Source organism: Sinocyclocheilus anshuiensis, unplaced genomic scaffold (assembly GCF_001515605.1).
Source record: "Sinocyclocheilus anshuiensis isolate Anshui unplaced genomic scaffold, SAMN03320099.WGS_v1.1 scaffold373, whole genome shotgun sequence".
Taxonomy (NCBI): Eukaryota; Metazoa; Chordata; class Actinopteri; order Cypriniformes; family Cyprinidae; genus Sinocyclocheilus; species Sinocyclocheilus anshuiensis.
In genome coordinates this window covers 114,222-127,925 of record NW_015537962.1, presented here as the reverse complement: position 1 = coordinate 127,925, position 13,704 = coordinate 114,222, and the positions used below count along the sequence as shown (strand labels likewise).

General features: G+C 35.2%; 1 protein-coding gene across 1 annotated transcript in view; it reads right to left on the bottom strand.

Moving 5' to 3' along the window:
* fbxw8 (F-box and WD repeat domain containing 8) overlaps positions 1 to 13,116 on the bottom strand; it is a 26,408-nt gene extending 13,292 nt beyond the window's left edge. Inside the window, exons 1-8 of the mRNA XM_016458861.1 lie at positions 12,574 to 13,116; positions 12,391 to 12,495; positions 11,850 to 12,014; positions 11,553 to 11,641; positions 11,309 to 11,460; positions 10,455 to 10,651; positions 10,035 to 10,259; positions 462 to 589 (exon numbers count right to left, since the gene is read on the bottom strand). Of these exons, the coding sequence (XP_016314347.1) occupies positions 462 to 589; positions 10,035 to 10,259; positions 10,455 to 10,651; positions 11,309 to 11,460; positions 11,553 to 11,641; positions 11,850 to 12,014; positions 12,391 to 12,495; positions 12,574 to 12,960 (1,448 nt within the window). The 5' untranslated portion in view covers positions 12,961 to 13,116. The remainder of the gene's footprint in view (positions 1 to 461; positions 590 to 10,034; positions 10,260 to 10,454; positions 10,652 to 11,308; positions 11,461 to 11,552; positions 11,642 to 11,849; positions 12,015 to 12,390; positions 12,496 to 12,573) is intronic.
* Positions 13,117 to 13,704: the final 588 nt, after the last annotated feature.

Here is a 13,704-nt window from a genome sequence, read left to right as displayed (position 1 = left end):
ATGAAAATCATGTCGCAATTCAAAAAACTTAGTAGTCATAAAAATAGGCATCTCTTTTTTTACGCAAACATGCTGTTAAAAAGTGAGATTCACCCACAGAAGGACAAGAGTGGGGAAGGAGATGAGAACACAATTCAAATCTGTCTCTCATGAACACCAAGGCTCTGTGTCACCAGGCTTCATGAGATACACCCATTCAAAACATTCCCACTAATCCTAAAAAATAAAACTAGTTGCTCTAGGGAAATGTAATGGAACCTAAAATAAGAGAATTCGCACCAGCTGTAGGTGTAAATGAGAGAGCTACTATTCCATCGGAACTCATCAAACTCTCTGTGTTTAAGAAACTCAAGTCACAGGAGGCTTTAAGTTGCCAGACAGAAGACAGAAACGAGCGCGTGTGTGTGTGTGTGAATGTAACAGTGATAGATGAGGTTTACATGTTTGCGAGCGTGTCGTACCGCCTGTCTTTGTTCCCACACACCAGCAGATGAGGGTGGCTGTCTCTCAGGTTGACGCAGGTGAAGTCTCCCGCTGAGTTCCCCACGGTCAGCTCGCACTGGCTGGTCTCCAGGCTGTACACCTGAATCTGAGGAGAGAGGATGATTGCTCCTGGTGAGATCGAAGATAGATTGTAAAACTGGCAGGATTGTGCCGTAACACCTGCTAAAGTTCAAATGTCAGGCCCACAGCTTGCATCCACAGATGCCAGATAACACATTTCTCAAGTCTTGCACGCATTCTTATGAACTTCTAACACACTTTAAACATTTCAGGTACACAGTCAGTTCAAAACATCTGAAGCAACCTGTTTAACTGGCATTTTAGCATGTAAACGGTTCTCATTATGCAGATGCTTTTATCTAAAGGGATTTGAAGTTCTCAGTTAAAGGGACCACTGAATTGAAAAGTACACTGATAATTGATAAGTTTGGGGACAGTAAGATTTTTTTTTAATAAATGAATACTTTTAGTAAAGACTTTTACATTTCTATTTTTAAATAAATGCTATTCTTTTTAGATTATTACTCATCAAAGAACCCTGAAAAAAAAAATTAATTATTATGGTTTCCACAACTGTTTTCATCATGGATAATGGCAAATCAGCATATTAGAATGATTTCTGAAGGATCATGTGACACAGAGCCTGTTTTTAGTATAAGGCCTGTTACTGAATCAGACGTTATGAGAATGATTAGATCTCTTAAACCACCTAGAGCAAAAGATAAATATGGTATGGATGTTGTTATGCTTAGAGAGTCTAGTTCCACATTAATCAAAATTATTAACCTTTTGATTTCTCAGGGTAAATTTCTAAGTGTTTGGAAGTCGGCTATTGTTTTTCCAATATTTAAAAGTGGAGATCCCCTTTCTATCGATAATTATAGGCCAATCAGTTTCCTACCCACTGTTTAGCGGTCACTTGAGTAATAGTTCATTTACCTTGCATCCAATGCAGTATGGTTTTAGAGCAGTCTAAGTTATCTAGTTTTAATTTCTCCTTACATACACTCAATTGGATAGAATCATATCTGTCAGATTGGTCTCAGCATATTAGAGTACAAAATCATCAATCAACTGATTTAGGTACATCTACTGGTGTTCCTCAGGGATCTATTTTGGGTCCATTGTTTTTTGCTTTATAGTTAAATGATCTTCATTCTGCATGTCCTGGCACTAATATACAAATGTATGCAGATGATACTGTAATCTTTTTTACGTGGTAATGGTTTCACACAAGTTACAAATGAACTTACGACTTCTATGGTTAATGTATCGGCATGACTAAAAGAGAATTGCTTGCAACTAAATGTGTCCAAAACAGTATGTATGTTTTTCTCTGTCAAATAGTATCAGTAAAGAGCCGGATGTTTTTGTGTCAGGGGTGAGGCTGCAGGTAGTTTCTCAATATAAATACCTTGGAATACTGATTGATTCTAAACTCACATTTAAAGCTCAGGTTAAAAACGTTTGTAAGCAGGTTAAATTTAATCTCTATCATTTTAGGTTATTAGAGATTATATGCCACTAGAGGCAGCTAAGATGTATGGTTATTTCTCACATGACTTACTGTTTAATAACTTAGTCTAAGCTTTACCATCACAGGAATAAATTAAATTTTAAAATCTTTTACAATAGAAAACAGCTCTTGTAAATTGTAATAATATTACACAATATTACTGTTTTTACTGTATTTTTGATCCAACAATTGCAGCCTTGGTGAGTGTAAAAGACTTTGTTTGAAAATATTAAAAAGTTGTACATACCCCAAACTTTTAAACAGTAGTGAACTTCTACTCTAGCCAAAGTTGTCACTTACATCGACAATTGGCCAATCAAGTTAATCATTAGCTCATTTAATCAGAAATACATTGTGCTATTGAAACTGCATTTAGTTTTGCCTTGGAATTGAGCAAAAACTTGATTACAGACCTGCATACATCTCATAAACTACCTCATCAAAACAGTAAAAGACCATGTTAAATTATTTAAAATGATCTAATTAGTATTCATGAGCTAAGCCTTTGCCATTTTGTGATGTTATGATAAGCACCCAATGGCCGTCTTACAACATGCAAAGTGACAAACCACATGTTTATGGGTAGTGGGTACATAAATATAAATAGGATATAAACATTAAAACAAAGTGGAAAATATAGTAGGGCAGTGCTTCAGTTAACATCTTTCAATTAACTTTTTTTCTTAATTGATGTTTTTCCTGTATGGCAAATGTCATAATAGGTACCAAGGCCTAATTTTATGTTTGCTTAATTTTAGTTTTGTTTTTTGTTTATTATTACACAAACAATTACCAACCACTAAGTTATTGATCATAAAAAGAAAAGCATGAAAGTCTATGTCAATAAATAGTCTGTTCATACTATTATAATATTATAAATATTACAGTTCTTGCAATATTGCATTGATATTTTAGAGCAATAGCCTACCTTCTACTTGCATTCAAATAATTTACTACAGTTAAGTTAATCAAGAAGTAGGTCTTCTAAACTGCAAACTCTGACACTCACTTCCTTCTCACTTTATCAATCAAACTTTTCTGAAGACACAGAGAAGCAAAGTGTTTAATAATTGAAAATGAGCCAGTGTACCGCCAGTCCAGGTGCTTTAAAACATCTGAAGCTCTTGATCAATCCGCTCACATTAAACGCCATCTCTGAGGTAATTCAATCCTAAAAAGAGATTGTTTAACTGATTGCATCAGCTGCCATTTAAACAGTGAGCAAAGGAAAGACAACGGCACGGGCCAAATTGGACGCAAATTATTGAGGCAACAGATAGAGATGTTAAACAAAAGAGAGAGAGAAGAGAGAAGAACTGCATGATGTCAGATTTGAGCTCATGCCAGCTGTTTAGTGCCTCCAGTTTGGGCCAGACACACTTAATTGCAAGCCACCGTGCTGCCAGCCAAAATCCTTGAGAGGACCCAAAAATTACAGCCAACTGGAGTTTGTCATCAAGACACGAGAAAAGCTTCCAATATGTAAAGCTACAATATGTAAAGACTTGAGGAGGAAAGCTGATTAGAATGAAGTGGCGATGAGTGCATATGTCACTGGCGAGAAGACAGACTACTGGGATTATGTTTGGGATTTATTCATCATTACGGGATTCGGGAGGTTATGGAGGCGTTTACACACGTAAACAATGATTTAGCTGTTGCACTGAGGTTGAGCACATTTCACAAATAGCATTTTCATATAAACATTACCACCTTTAAATCAAGATGAAGCTTTGGCATGTGAAACTATTCAGTGTTCACTTCATTAAAATGTACGTTACCGTTCAAATGTTTGGGGTCAGATTATATTTTGGAAAGAAATTAATACATTTCAGCAAGGACTCAAAAAGTCTTAAACTGATCAAAAGTGACAGTAAAGACATGTACAATGCTACCAAATAAAAATCGTTTTCAAAGAAATGCTGTTCTTTTGAACTTTCTATTAAGTCCTCCTATCAAATAAACCTGAATATATTTCGTTTAAATTAAGTTTCAATTGTTTTCAAATTTGATAAGAAATGTTTCTTGAGCACCAAATTAGAATTAGAAATAAATTACATTTTAAATTATATTAAAACACAAAAGTTATTTTAATATTGTAATAGTAATATTTGTAATAATATTTAACAATGATTTTACCGTATTCTTCTATCAAAAACAATTAAAATCTTATCGACCCCAAACTTTTGAACAGTAGTGTATTAAAAGAACATATTTGGTATTTAAAATTTTGTATAATAAGTATGCTTTGTATTGTGGTTTTATTAAAGTTTCTTTTTAAATATAAAAATAGGCTTAATTGTATAATGAAATCTGCACAAATTTGCACGTTATAACAACAAAAGTGGAATATACTTTTGTTGTTACAATATCCACTAAATATTTTTCTTTTTATCTTTTTTTTTGTCAAATAGCTTTGTGGTTGGTTATCACCAGAGATCTCTGTCAACAGGTTAAAATTTTAATTAAAAAAAAAAGAAAAAAAGAAAAAAAGAAAAACTTTGAAAATTACAACACATAAAACAAACAAAAAAAATGTTAAATTATAATATTAATGATAATAACAATACATTTAAAAATAAAACAAATAAAAAATAATGTCAAAATCTAAAATAAAATGCTGGTACTTATTGTGACGCATTTGCCATATGAGCAAAATGACAATTCAAGAAAATGATAATTGAAAAATGATAACCGATGCACTTTGTTTACTGGATGAAAGTGATTAATTAAAATAGTTGGCTATTCAAAAATAGTTGGAGGTTTTCTGAAATTTTGGTAGTCGATAGAAAGTTTACTCCGTAGAAACCAAAACTCTCAAATACAACTAAAATCATCAATTACTCCTGTAATGTGTCCCTTTATATTCTGTATAATTCTAGATTTTCGAGCCCTTATATCTTGTTAAACAGAGTCATCCTGATCTCACGAGACACTGCTCTACATCTCTGAATTTCAGCACCTGGAGGTGCAACAGTGTGCCACATTTTCACCAGCCTATCTGGCTGTTAAACATGAAAGTGGCGCCTCAGGGTTTGCCAGCATGATCCGCGGTGTGTGTGTGTGTGTCTGGGTCAGCGCTTCAAACACACACTGTGATGCACAAACACAACAGATGCCCAGAGCTTCCAGTCCTCCAACTCAAAAACAAAGATGATGACAACAGAAAGCTGAAAACACATAAAGGCGTCTAGACATTAGACACTAGCCATCTTAGTAAAAACTGCTGAGATCCGAATCTCATCTTAATTATTATATGTAATCACAAAATGTGCATTGGTAATAACAGTAATTCAAAGTCCGAATGGTGCTCAAGTTCAAAAATAAACACCAAAACATGCTATGACTCACTCCGTTACCTCACAGACAAGTGAACTCTGTTTTTGACAAGTTTTAATGAGGCATATGTCTTCTCATTTAATAACACACAAACACCTTGGATTCACCAGCATCGGTTCTGGCACGTCTGACTTCCCTCTTGCAGTTTGAAAATCCTGTCAACATGCACCACAGCTGACAGACAAGACATCACATGGATGGGAAAGGCGCTAATCATGAATTGGTAGAATGAAAACTTGTAGAGTAGCTCACAGAAGAGTGACACAACATGAAACAGCATATGATTCCTGCAAAATGTGCTGCAAGATAAAGTGCTGAGATCCTCGAAAGACTGAAGACAGGAGCATCAAACCAAAGTGAGGTTAACGGTTTCACTTCCTAAAGTAAAATGATGATAAATATCTGTGGAAAACAACACATCAGCAGTTGTTTTCTTGATAGACAAGAGGTTTGAGAACATATCACCCTTACAAAAGCTACCATGATATTAACATACACTACTGTTCAAAAGCAGTAAAATTCTGAAAACATTTCTTATGAGTACTACGAATGTTGAAAACAGCTGCTTCATATTTTGTGATTTTATGATTCTTTGATGAACGGAAAGTTCAAAGCAAGAGCATTTATTTGCATTCAAATTATTTTATAACATTATAAATGTCTTTAATATCTGATTCACTATTTATTATATGTATTTATTATAAGTAGTAAAACGTTCATTCAGGGCAATGTGCTACATTGTTACAATTGTAATAAAATTATATCCTTTTTAAGTATCTAAATACTACAATTCTACAAAATAAATTAATAAATAAAATAAAGTTCAAATTAAAATTCTAAAAGTAAACCAGCCTAAGTTGGTTTGCTGGTTCTAGTTGGTCACCTTGTCAAGCTGGTCTGTTGGCTGGTTTTAGAGAGGTTTTGGAGGACACTTTTCAGCTGGCTAGACCAGCTTAAACCAGCTAAGACCAGCAAACCAGTTTAGGCTGGTACAAACAGTTTTTCAACAAGGAGAGTAACATCCATATGATAAAACATGTATGGTACGGTCTTCTTTCTTTCCATTATTTCATTTTTATTTCTTATATTCTTATAACAAGTTTCTATTATGTTAATGTATTTTCAAATGCACAGCTCACAGGCACTGACCTGCAGAAAAAGCTATTCACTGCCTATGTACAGAAGGTTTTTTGACAAAAAAGCAACACTTTTTTGTTAGGCCATGCAATGTGTTTTTCAAAAATCAGTGCAACAAGATAAGCAACAAGAGATATGCTTGTAACACTTTCTATTAAATAAAACAGTGAAACAATCCACTCCAGCAGAGGCTGACTTTGACAAACTGTCCTGTCGTTTAAACTCTCTGCTACCTCTAAACAGCCACGCCGGTGCCCGTTTGGTTAATGAGAGTGTTTAAATGAGGGTGATGTCAGTGGAGAAGGAGAGCCAAAGCATTGTGTGATACAACAGGACACCATCTGCATCCATCTATCAAGCACTCATCTGATTACTGTCAACATCTACGCCTGTCGCTTCACTGAAAAACTACCAGCCTCCCCTGAGTAAACCCATCCCTCCCCCTCGAGCGCTGATCTCCCCCCAGAGACTCGAACACAGACTATTTAAACGTTTGCATAAATACACTGGAGACTTGCCGTGAAGGCTATTGTGATTTGGAGAGGTTTATTTTAAGGTCTATTTCACATGATAGTTGAGCTTTTAACCAGGAGAGTAAGAGTACAAGACTGCACCGGCATAAACTCAAAGCCTCTGGAGAAACTTTGCACCAGGGTTGCTATTGTTAACCAAAACTAAAAACAAAACAAAAACATTTGAATTGAAGTAAAATAAACATTAACTGAAATAAAATATTTGCATTTTTTTTATTATGGATTTTAATTAACTTTATTAACTATTATTTATGAATAATGATACTTTATAATCATAATTCTAATCATTAATTGTTATTTATTAGTATTATTTTATTTCAGCCAGTGTTATTTTAGTAACATTGAGATACTATTATAGTTTTTATTACTATTTTGAATTATATTTTATTTTTATATTTCATGCTTTCGTGTTAATTTTAGTTACAGTTTTAGTAATTTTGTTGTGTGTTTTTGTCATTTTTATTAGTTTTTGTTGTTTTTAAATATGTCTATGTAATTTTTAGTTTAGTTTATTTTTTCAGTTCTAGTTTTAGTTGTTTTACATTAAGTTAATTCTAAATGAAAATGAGACTATGTTGCCTTGGAAACTAGCTGAAATAAAATACGTTTATTTATATACTTTATTTCGGTTAACATTTATTTTATTTCAAGTTATTTAATTTTTTTATGGTTTTAATTAACTATAATAACCCTTTCTCTTTTGCGTACTAAACTAACTAAAACTAACAGGTAATAAAAACTATGTAGACATATTTTAATTACAATATAGACATTTTAATGACATTTTTAATAAAAAAAATGTAATTAAAAACAGAAAATATAAAATGACATTTAATTCAAAATATTAACAAAAAACTATAATAGTACATACTAAAATAACACCGTTTTGTCTATGGCCTCTAAATGAATCTCAGAGCTTCACATGCCAGACTACAGAAACATACTACTAGGGATTATTTGGGAGCATTGGGACCCAAGGTTGGGTTAATTAAGTAACAGGTCTATTCCTAAGATAACAACAACTTTTTATTTATCATGACTTTGGGAATAAGGTCACACTGAACTTCACTGGTGGGCTCAAATTATGTAAACATCAGGGATGGGCCACATGAGATCACCAGACCACACTTGTTGACATCATGTGGTGGTGTGGCTTCAGTGGTTAAAGATCTCAGCTGGTAGCGACAACACTCATAAGAGATGATCTATAAAACATCACTTCTGTGCCCTTGAGCAATGCTCTAAACCTCAGCTTACTCCCAATTGATCCTGTAATAATGTACTGTCATTCACTTTAGATAAAATCATCTGCTAATAAATCATGCAATATATTTTTGCACAATTAAAAGATGAAATGTGTGTTGGCCCTGATGGCCTTGTGGGCAGTGTGTTGTGCTTCGGGCGTCTCAAGTTCGAGTCCCAGGACCTTTCCCAATCCCATCCCACTCTCTCTCTCCCCCTTCGCTTCCAGTCCACCTACTGCCCTACCTAAATAAAGGCATAAAACACCAAAAATAAATCTTTTTTTTTTTTTTTTTTAAAGATGTGTTATTTCTGTACCACCAGTGGCACAAAATGGAATTGTGATGTTTGTTTGAGCAGCCTGACTAGGTTGAATATAATTCAATGGATGGAGTATAGAAAGGACCTTGTTGTCTGACCAACAGAAAAATGTTTAAAACTTGAAATTAGTCATGATTTCTACTATTCTGTCAGCTTTAAAGGTAGAGTACGATCAAAAACAAGTCAACAAAGTTTATATTTCACCACTATCGTTTGTTGAAATTCAGCCATTACATCTGAAGAGCTTGCAAAGGTAAATCTCAAAAATGTATTTTTAAATAAATTTAACAACATAAATAATCTAATTAAATGTTGTTTAAGTAAAAGATTACTCTAGTAACAGAGTGCTTAAAATCAAATCTGGAAAACCCTAATGTCTACTCTGATGCATAAATTGATTGGATATGCAAATGATGCAACACAAAAGGCAGCAGAAAACAGGAAATGGATTAAGAAATGTAATTTGCCTCCTTCCGTATAAATAGCCAATCATTTATCAGAAGTAGTCTCTCTATTATGTATATGGCAATGCAAGATTTCCTATATTGACAATAAGACATTCAACAGGAAAAACGTATGGTGGGGCTTGATTTAATTAATTAGATATTCACTGGATTATGAAAAGTGGGCACTGCATACCCAAATGGTATTGAAAAATAAGAGTGCTTGGTGACATCAGGCAACATAATAAAGTCATTTTGATATGATAAAACAGCTTGTACTTGGAATAACATGCACAGTTGTGCACAATAAGACCAGAAACATGTATTAAGAAAGTAAATCTGGTCAGTTTTGATGTGAGAGATCTTTTATAGCTTTCTTAGCAAACAGATTTGAAGGGAAATCTACTACTACTACTACTACTGCTAATAATAATAATAATAATAATTGGGGTCTGTAAGATTTTTGGAATGTTTTTAAAGTAAGTCTCTTCTGCTCACCAAGGCTGCATTTATTTGATTAAAAAAAAAAAACAAAACAGTAAAACAGTAATGTTGTGAAATATAATTACCATGCAAAATAACTGTTTTCTATTGTAATATATTTTAAAATGTAATTTATTCCTGTGATGCAAAGCTGAATTTTCCACATCATTACTCAGTGTCACACGATCCTTCAGAAATCATTCTAATATGCCGATTTGCTGCTCAAAAAACATTTGAGATTTTTTAGCAATGTTGAAAACAGTTGTACTGAATAATAATCATTTTTTTCAGGATTCCTTAATGAATAGAAAGTTCAAAAGAACAGCATTTATTTGAAATAGAAATCTTTTGTAACATAATAAATGGCTTTACTGTCACTTTTGATCACTTTAATGCATACATACTGAATAAAAGTATTAATTTCTTTTAAAAAAAGTGAATTATTATCATTATTTATTTACTATTACTATTTTTTATTACATTGCACAAAAGTGCACCATGTGATTGTACAGATACCTTGTTTCCCCCGTCGTTCATGCCCCATCCGCAGCTCTTGATCCCCAGTGCAGCTCTGCTGGGTGACACATCTACACAGGTCACTGGATGGCCGTATACAGAGTGAAGAACTCTTGGTTCCTCTTCTTCATTCCATCTGGAATCCAGCAGGTAAACACTCTCACCTGCCCACACTGTGACCAAAGGGACGTCCCGCCTCCCTGGCACCACCAATACCCCATCTACCTGCAAAACACAGTTTCTCTGATCAATACATGATTGGTTCGTGGTTATGCATTATTCTGCTTGAGTTGTGGATGCAACAAACTGCCTGAATCTATGGAATGTCTTTCTGGTGCCAAAATGGCCCACATGCATGACTCATTTTGTCAGCTGTTACTATAGTTGGCATCTGCTCTGCTCGTCTCAGATTAAACTCACAGGCTTTGGTAACTGAACGAGATATTGTGATCTCCAGTAGCTCTGCTCATCTGGGGAGTCCACCCGCACATTTGGTCCTGATGCAGAGGCCAAAGCCGGACTGTCGGGACTTAGATCCAGAGCATGAACCCTCTGGAGGTGCTGGTACTGATGAATGGGCTCAAGACCTGTTTCAGTGCTCCACACATCTACACAGCCTAAACATACATGACAAAATGTATTATCAGAATTAAAATTTGAGTTAAGGGTTTCTCAAAATTAGTTTTTCTTGCACAGAGCCAGAAATCTCAATTTAGCAGCACTTACATTACAGTTGTATTCCTATTTATGTTTTTACAGAGGGGTTTGTTCATATATCATCACCCTGAACTTTTTTTTTTCTCAAAATCAGGGTGAATGTTTTTTTTCTTTTCTGATTTATGGGGGTGATAAAAAGACATCCAAAAACCCCTCTGTAAAATCCTTTGATCCTGCTATGTCAACAAAATGAAGCAAAAATTTTGAAGCTGGCTTTGCACGGTGTTCAGATTTATGTTCTGGAAATTCATGCAAATGCATACATATTTAATTATATAATGCCCATATTTAAACATAACATTTTAGAAAATTTGTAACAGAATTTTTTTTTTTAATTCTTAATGTAATCGACCAACTGGTGAAGAAAGGTGATATCTATTTATTTATTAATAATTAATAAATGCATTTGAAGTATTTTATATTGTTCTTGTGAACTACTGTGGCTAACTCATGGCAACAAATGGAACCCACTGTAAATTGTTAAAGGAAATGTGTTATTCTTTTAGCAAAAAAAAAAAAAAAAGTGGTGAAAAAAAAAAACCCTACAAATCTCTTACCATTCTCATAAGCGGCTGTGGCTACGGTCTTATTGACGCGTACGTGACTAACATAAGGTGCAGAGGTTTCATCTCTGATGGAATGTGTGGGGTGCAGGTAAGCTTTGTCCCAGTGTAGCGTGTCCCACAGGCGGACATCACCAGAGGTGTAGCTGTACAGAACAGACACACACAATGATTATGTGATCTGTAGTGTTCGGAAAACATATAGCTTATTAATCATATGTGCCTCAGTAAAGCATACCCAGCAATTACAAGACCAGCAAAGGAACTGACGTCACACAACACCTTTCCCAGCTCATACTGCAGATGACGAATGGACCCAACACGATTCTGTTAGAGGTGTAAAAATATTATTTTAAGACAAACTAAATTACTTTTGTATCTCAGATTTTTATATGATTTTAATTTTAATTGTATTTTAGCTTATAATTCATAAATTCATTGAACATAAAAATTAATATTAGTCCTATTGTAATAAATGTTCTTGTTTTAGAATGATCAACCCTTTCTGGGATTGTATAGGCAAGGTGCTGTTTACCTTCCAGTTTGACTTCACCACATTCTCAGTGTTGCGGCAGTCTCTGAGTGTGCTCTTCCAGCAGGGGGAGTCAGAGATACTTGCCCCATTGTGATAACCTTCCTTCAGGCACAATCTATGCCACAGGACCTCATCCTCAGCCAGCACCTTCCAGGATTTAGACACCTGGAACAAAAGAAATGAAGAGCAGTGTTGGGGAAAGTTACTTTTAAAAGTAATGCTTAGAACTACGGTAACATCTTCTGATTTCTCTCAACATGGGGACAGGAGAGCTGTCAATCAATAAATTGGGGGAAAAAAGTAACTTGCGTTACTTATTTGAAAAAGTAACTCAATTAAAAAGTAAATTAAAAAGTAATGCGTTACTTTACTAGTTACTTGGAAAAAAGTAATCTGATTACGTAACTCGCGTTACTTGTAATGCGTTACCCCCAACACTGATGAAGAGAATATTAACCATTGTACTTCAAGCACTATAAAATAAAAATATCACCTGGAAATCAGAACAGAATAGAATAGGCATGCACTCATTCATATTTACCTGAGCACATCGTCCTAGATCCGTTCTGCCCAGGAAGTGGAAAATCTTGAGCGCCAGTTCATAAGGCAACTCCACATCAAAGAATGGGATGTCATTCATCTCATTCTAAACACATCAAATCCGGGTTTATTATTAACACAAACACAGTCAATATCTTGAACAGCTACATAACAGAAGCGTTACCAGGTCCTGAAGGAACTGCTCGAGTAGTTTCTGGCACTTGTTGCCTTTTTTGGGGGGCGCGTCTGTGTTGAGCGCCTCGCTCCAGGGAGCGCGTTTCCTACGCGTTCGCTCCTGCTCGATTCTGTCCAGCAGTGGGCTGCTTCTGCCGTCCAACAAACCCTCGGCGATCGACACGTACTGCGGCTGGTCTTTTGGCGTGGGCTGACTTTGCTCGGACGCATTGCTCTGTTTCTCCCAAAAGCTCGCGCTCTGGTGAAGAGATGAGCTGTCTTTGCTGGGATGCCCAAAATATCTCTCTTTGTCTTTACACGATGTCTTGGTATTTTTCTTTAACTCCTGTTTCCATCGCTCTCTGAAGGTCGAAAGCTCGTCCTCTTCCATTCCCATTTAATCACGTTGCGTTTGCATTCATTTTTATAAACGTTATTTTCACACGAAAGTCTTGTGGAACCCCGCTGCTGGCATCAAAACAAACAGCGATCCAACCGCGAAATGGCCTCGGCTGGGACATCGTGTTCACGCGGAATTGTTCCGCGTGGCGCTTATTCCTCACCCACCCGACCGAACAATTATTTACAATACAAGACAAAGGCTGTGTCTCAGAAACTAGTGAGCTGTCTACATAGACAGCATTTCGAGCGTAACCAGAGAACCTGCGATAACCGCTGCAGGCGCTTATAATACATAAAACTGCGCGTGTAGGGCAAACATTTATTAAATGTAGCTATAGAAATGTGTGATACAAAATACTGTCATAGGCTGATAAATATACCCAAATATATTACATCACTGATTAATAAGACTCTAAAAAAACTAAAAACAATAACGGTTTATGTTTATCAGGGAATTCTTTTTGGATGAATGTGTTCAACATCACCTGCTTCTTCCATTTTTTTTTTACAAAATGTGTTTATTACTTAATATTGGTCAGCACATGATGTTACATCTCTTGTCTAAATTAAATAATCACACCACGCACACAACTCTGTCTTCACTGTGTATTTTTCACTTCTTTATCTCCAGACTCACCAGATTTATTTTACCTGTCCCCAGCGCCCTCTAACGACCGATACCGGTAACAACCACAGTAATCCTAATACATGACACGTGGTGTACATTTTTATTATAAAT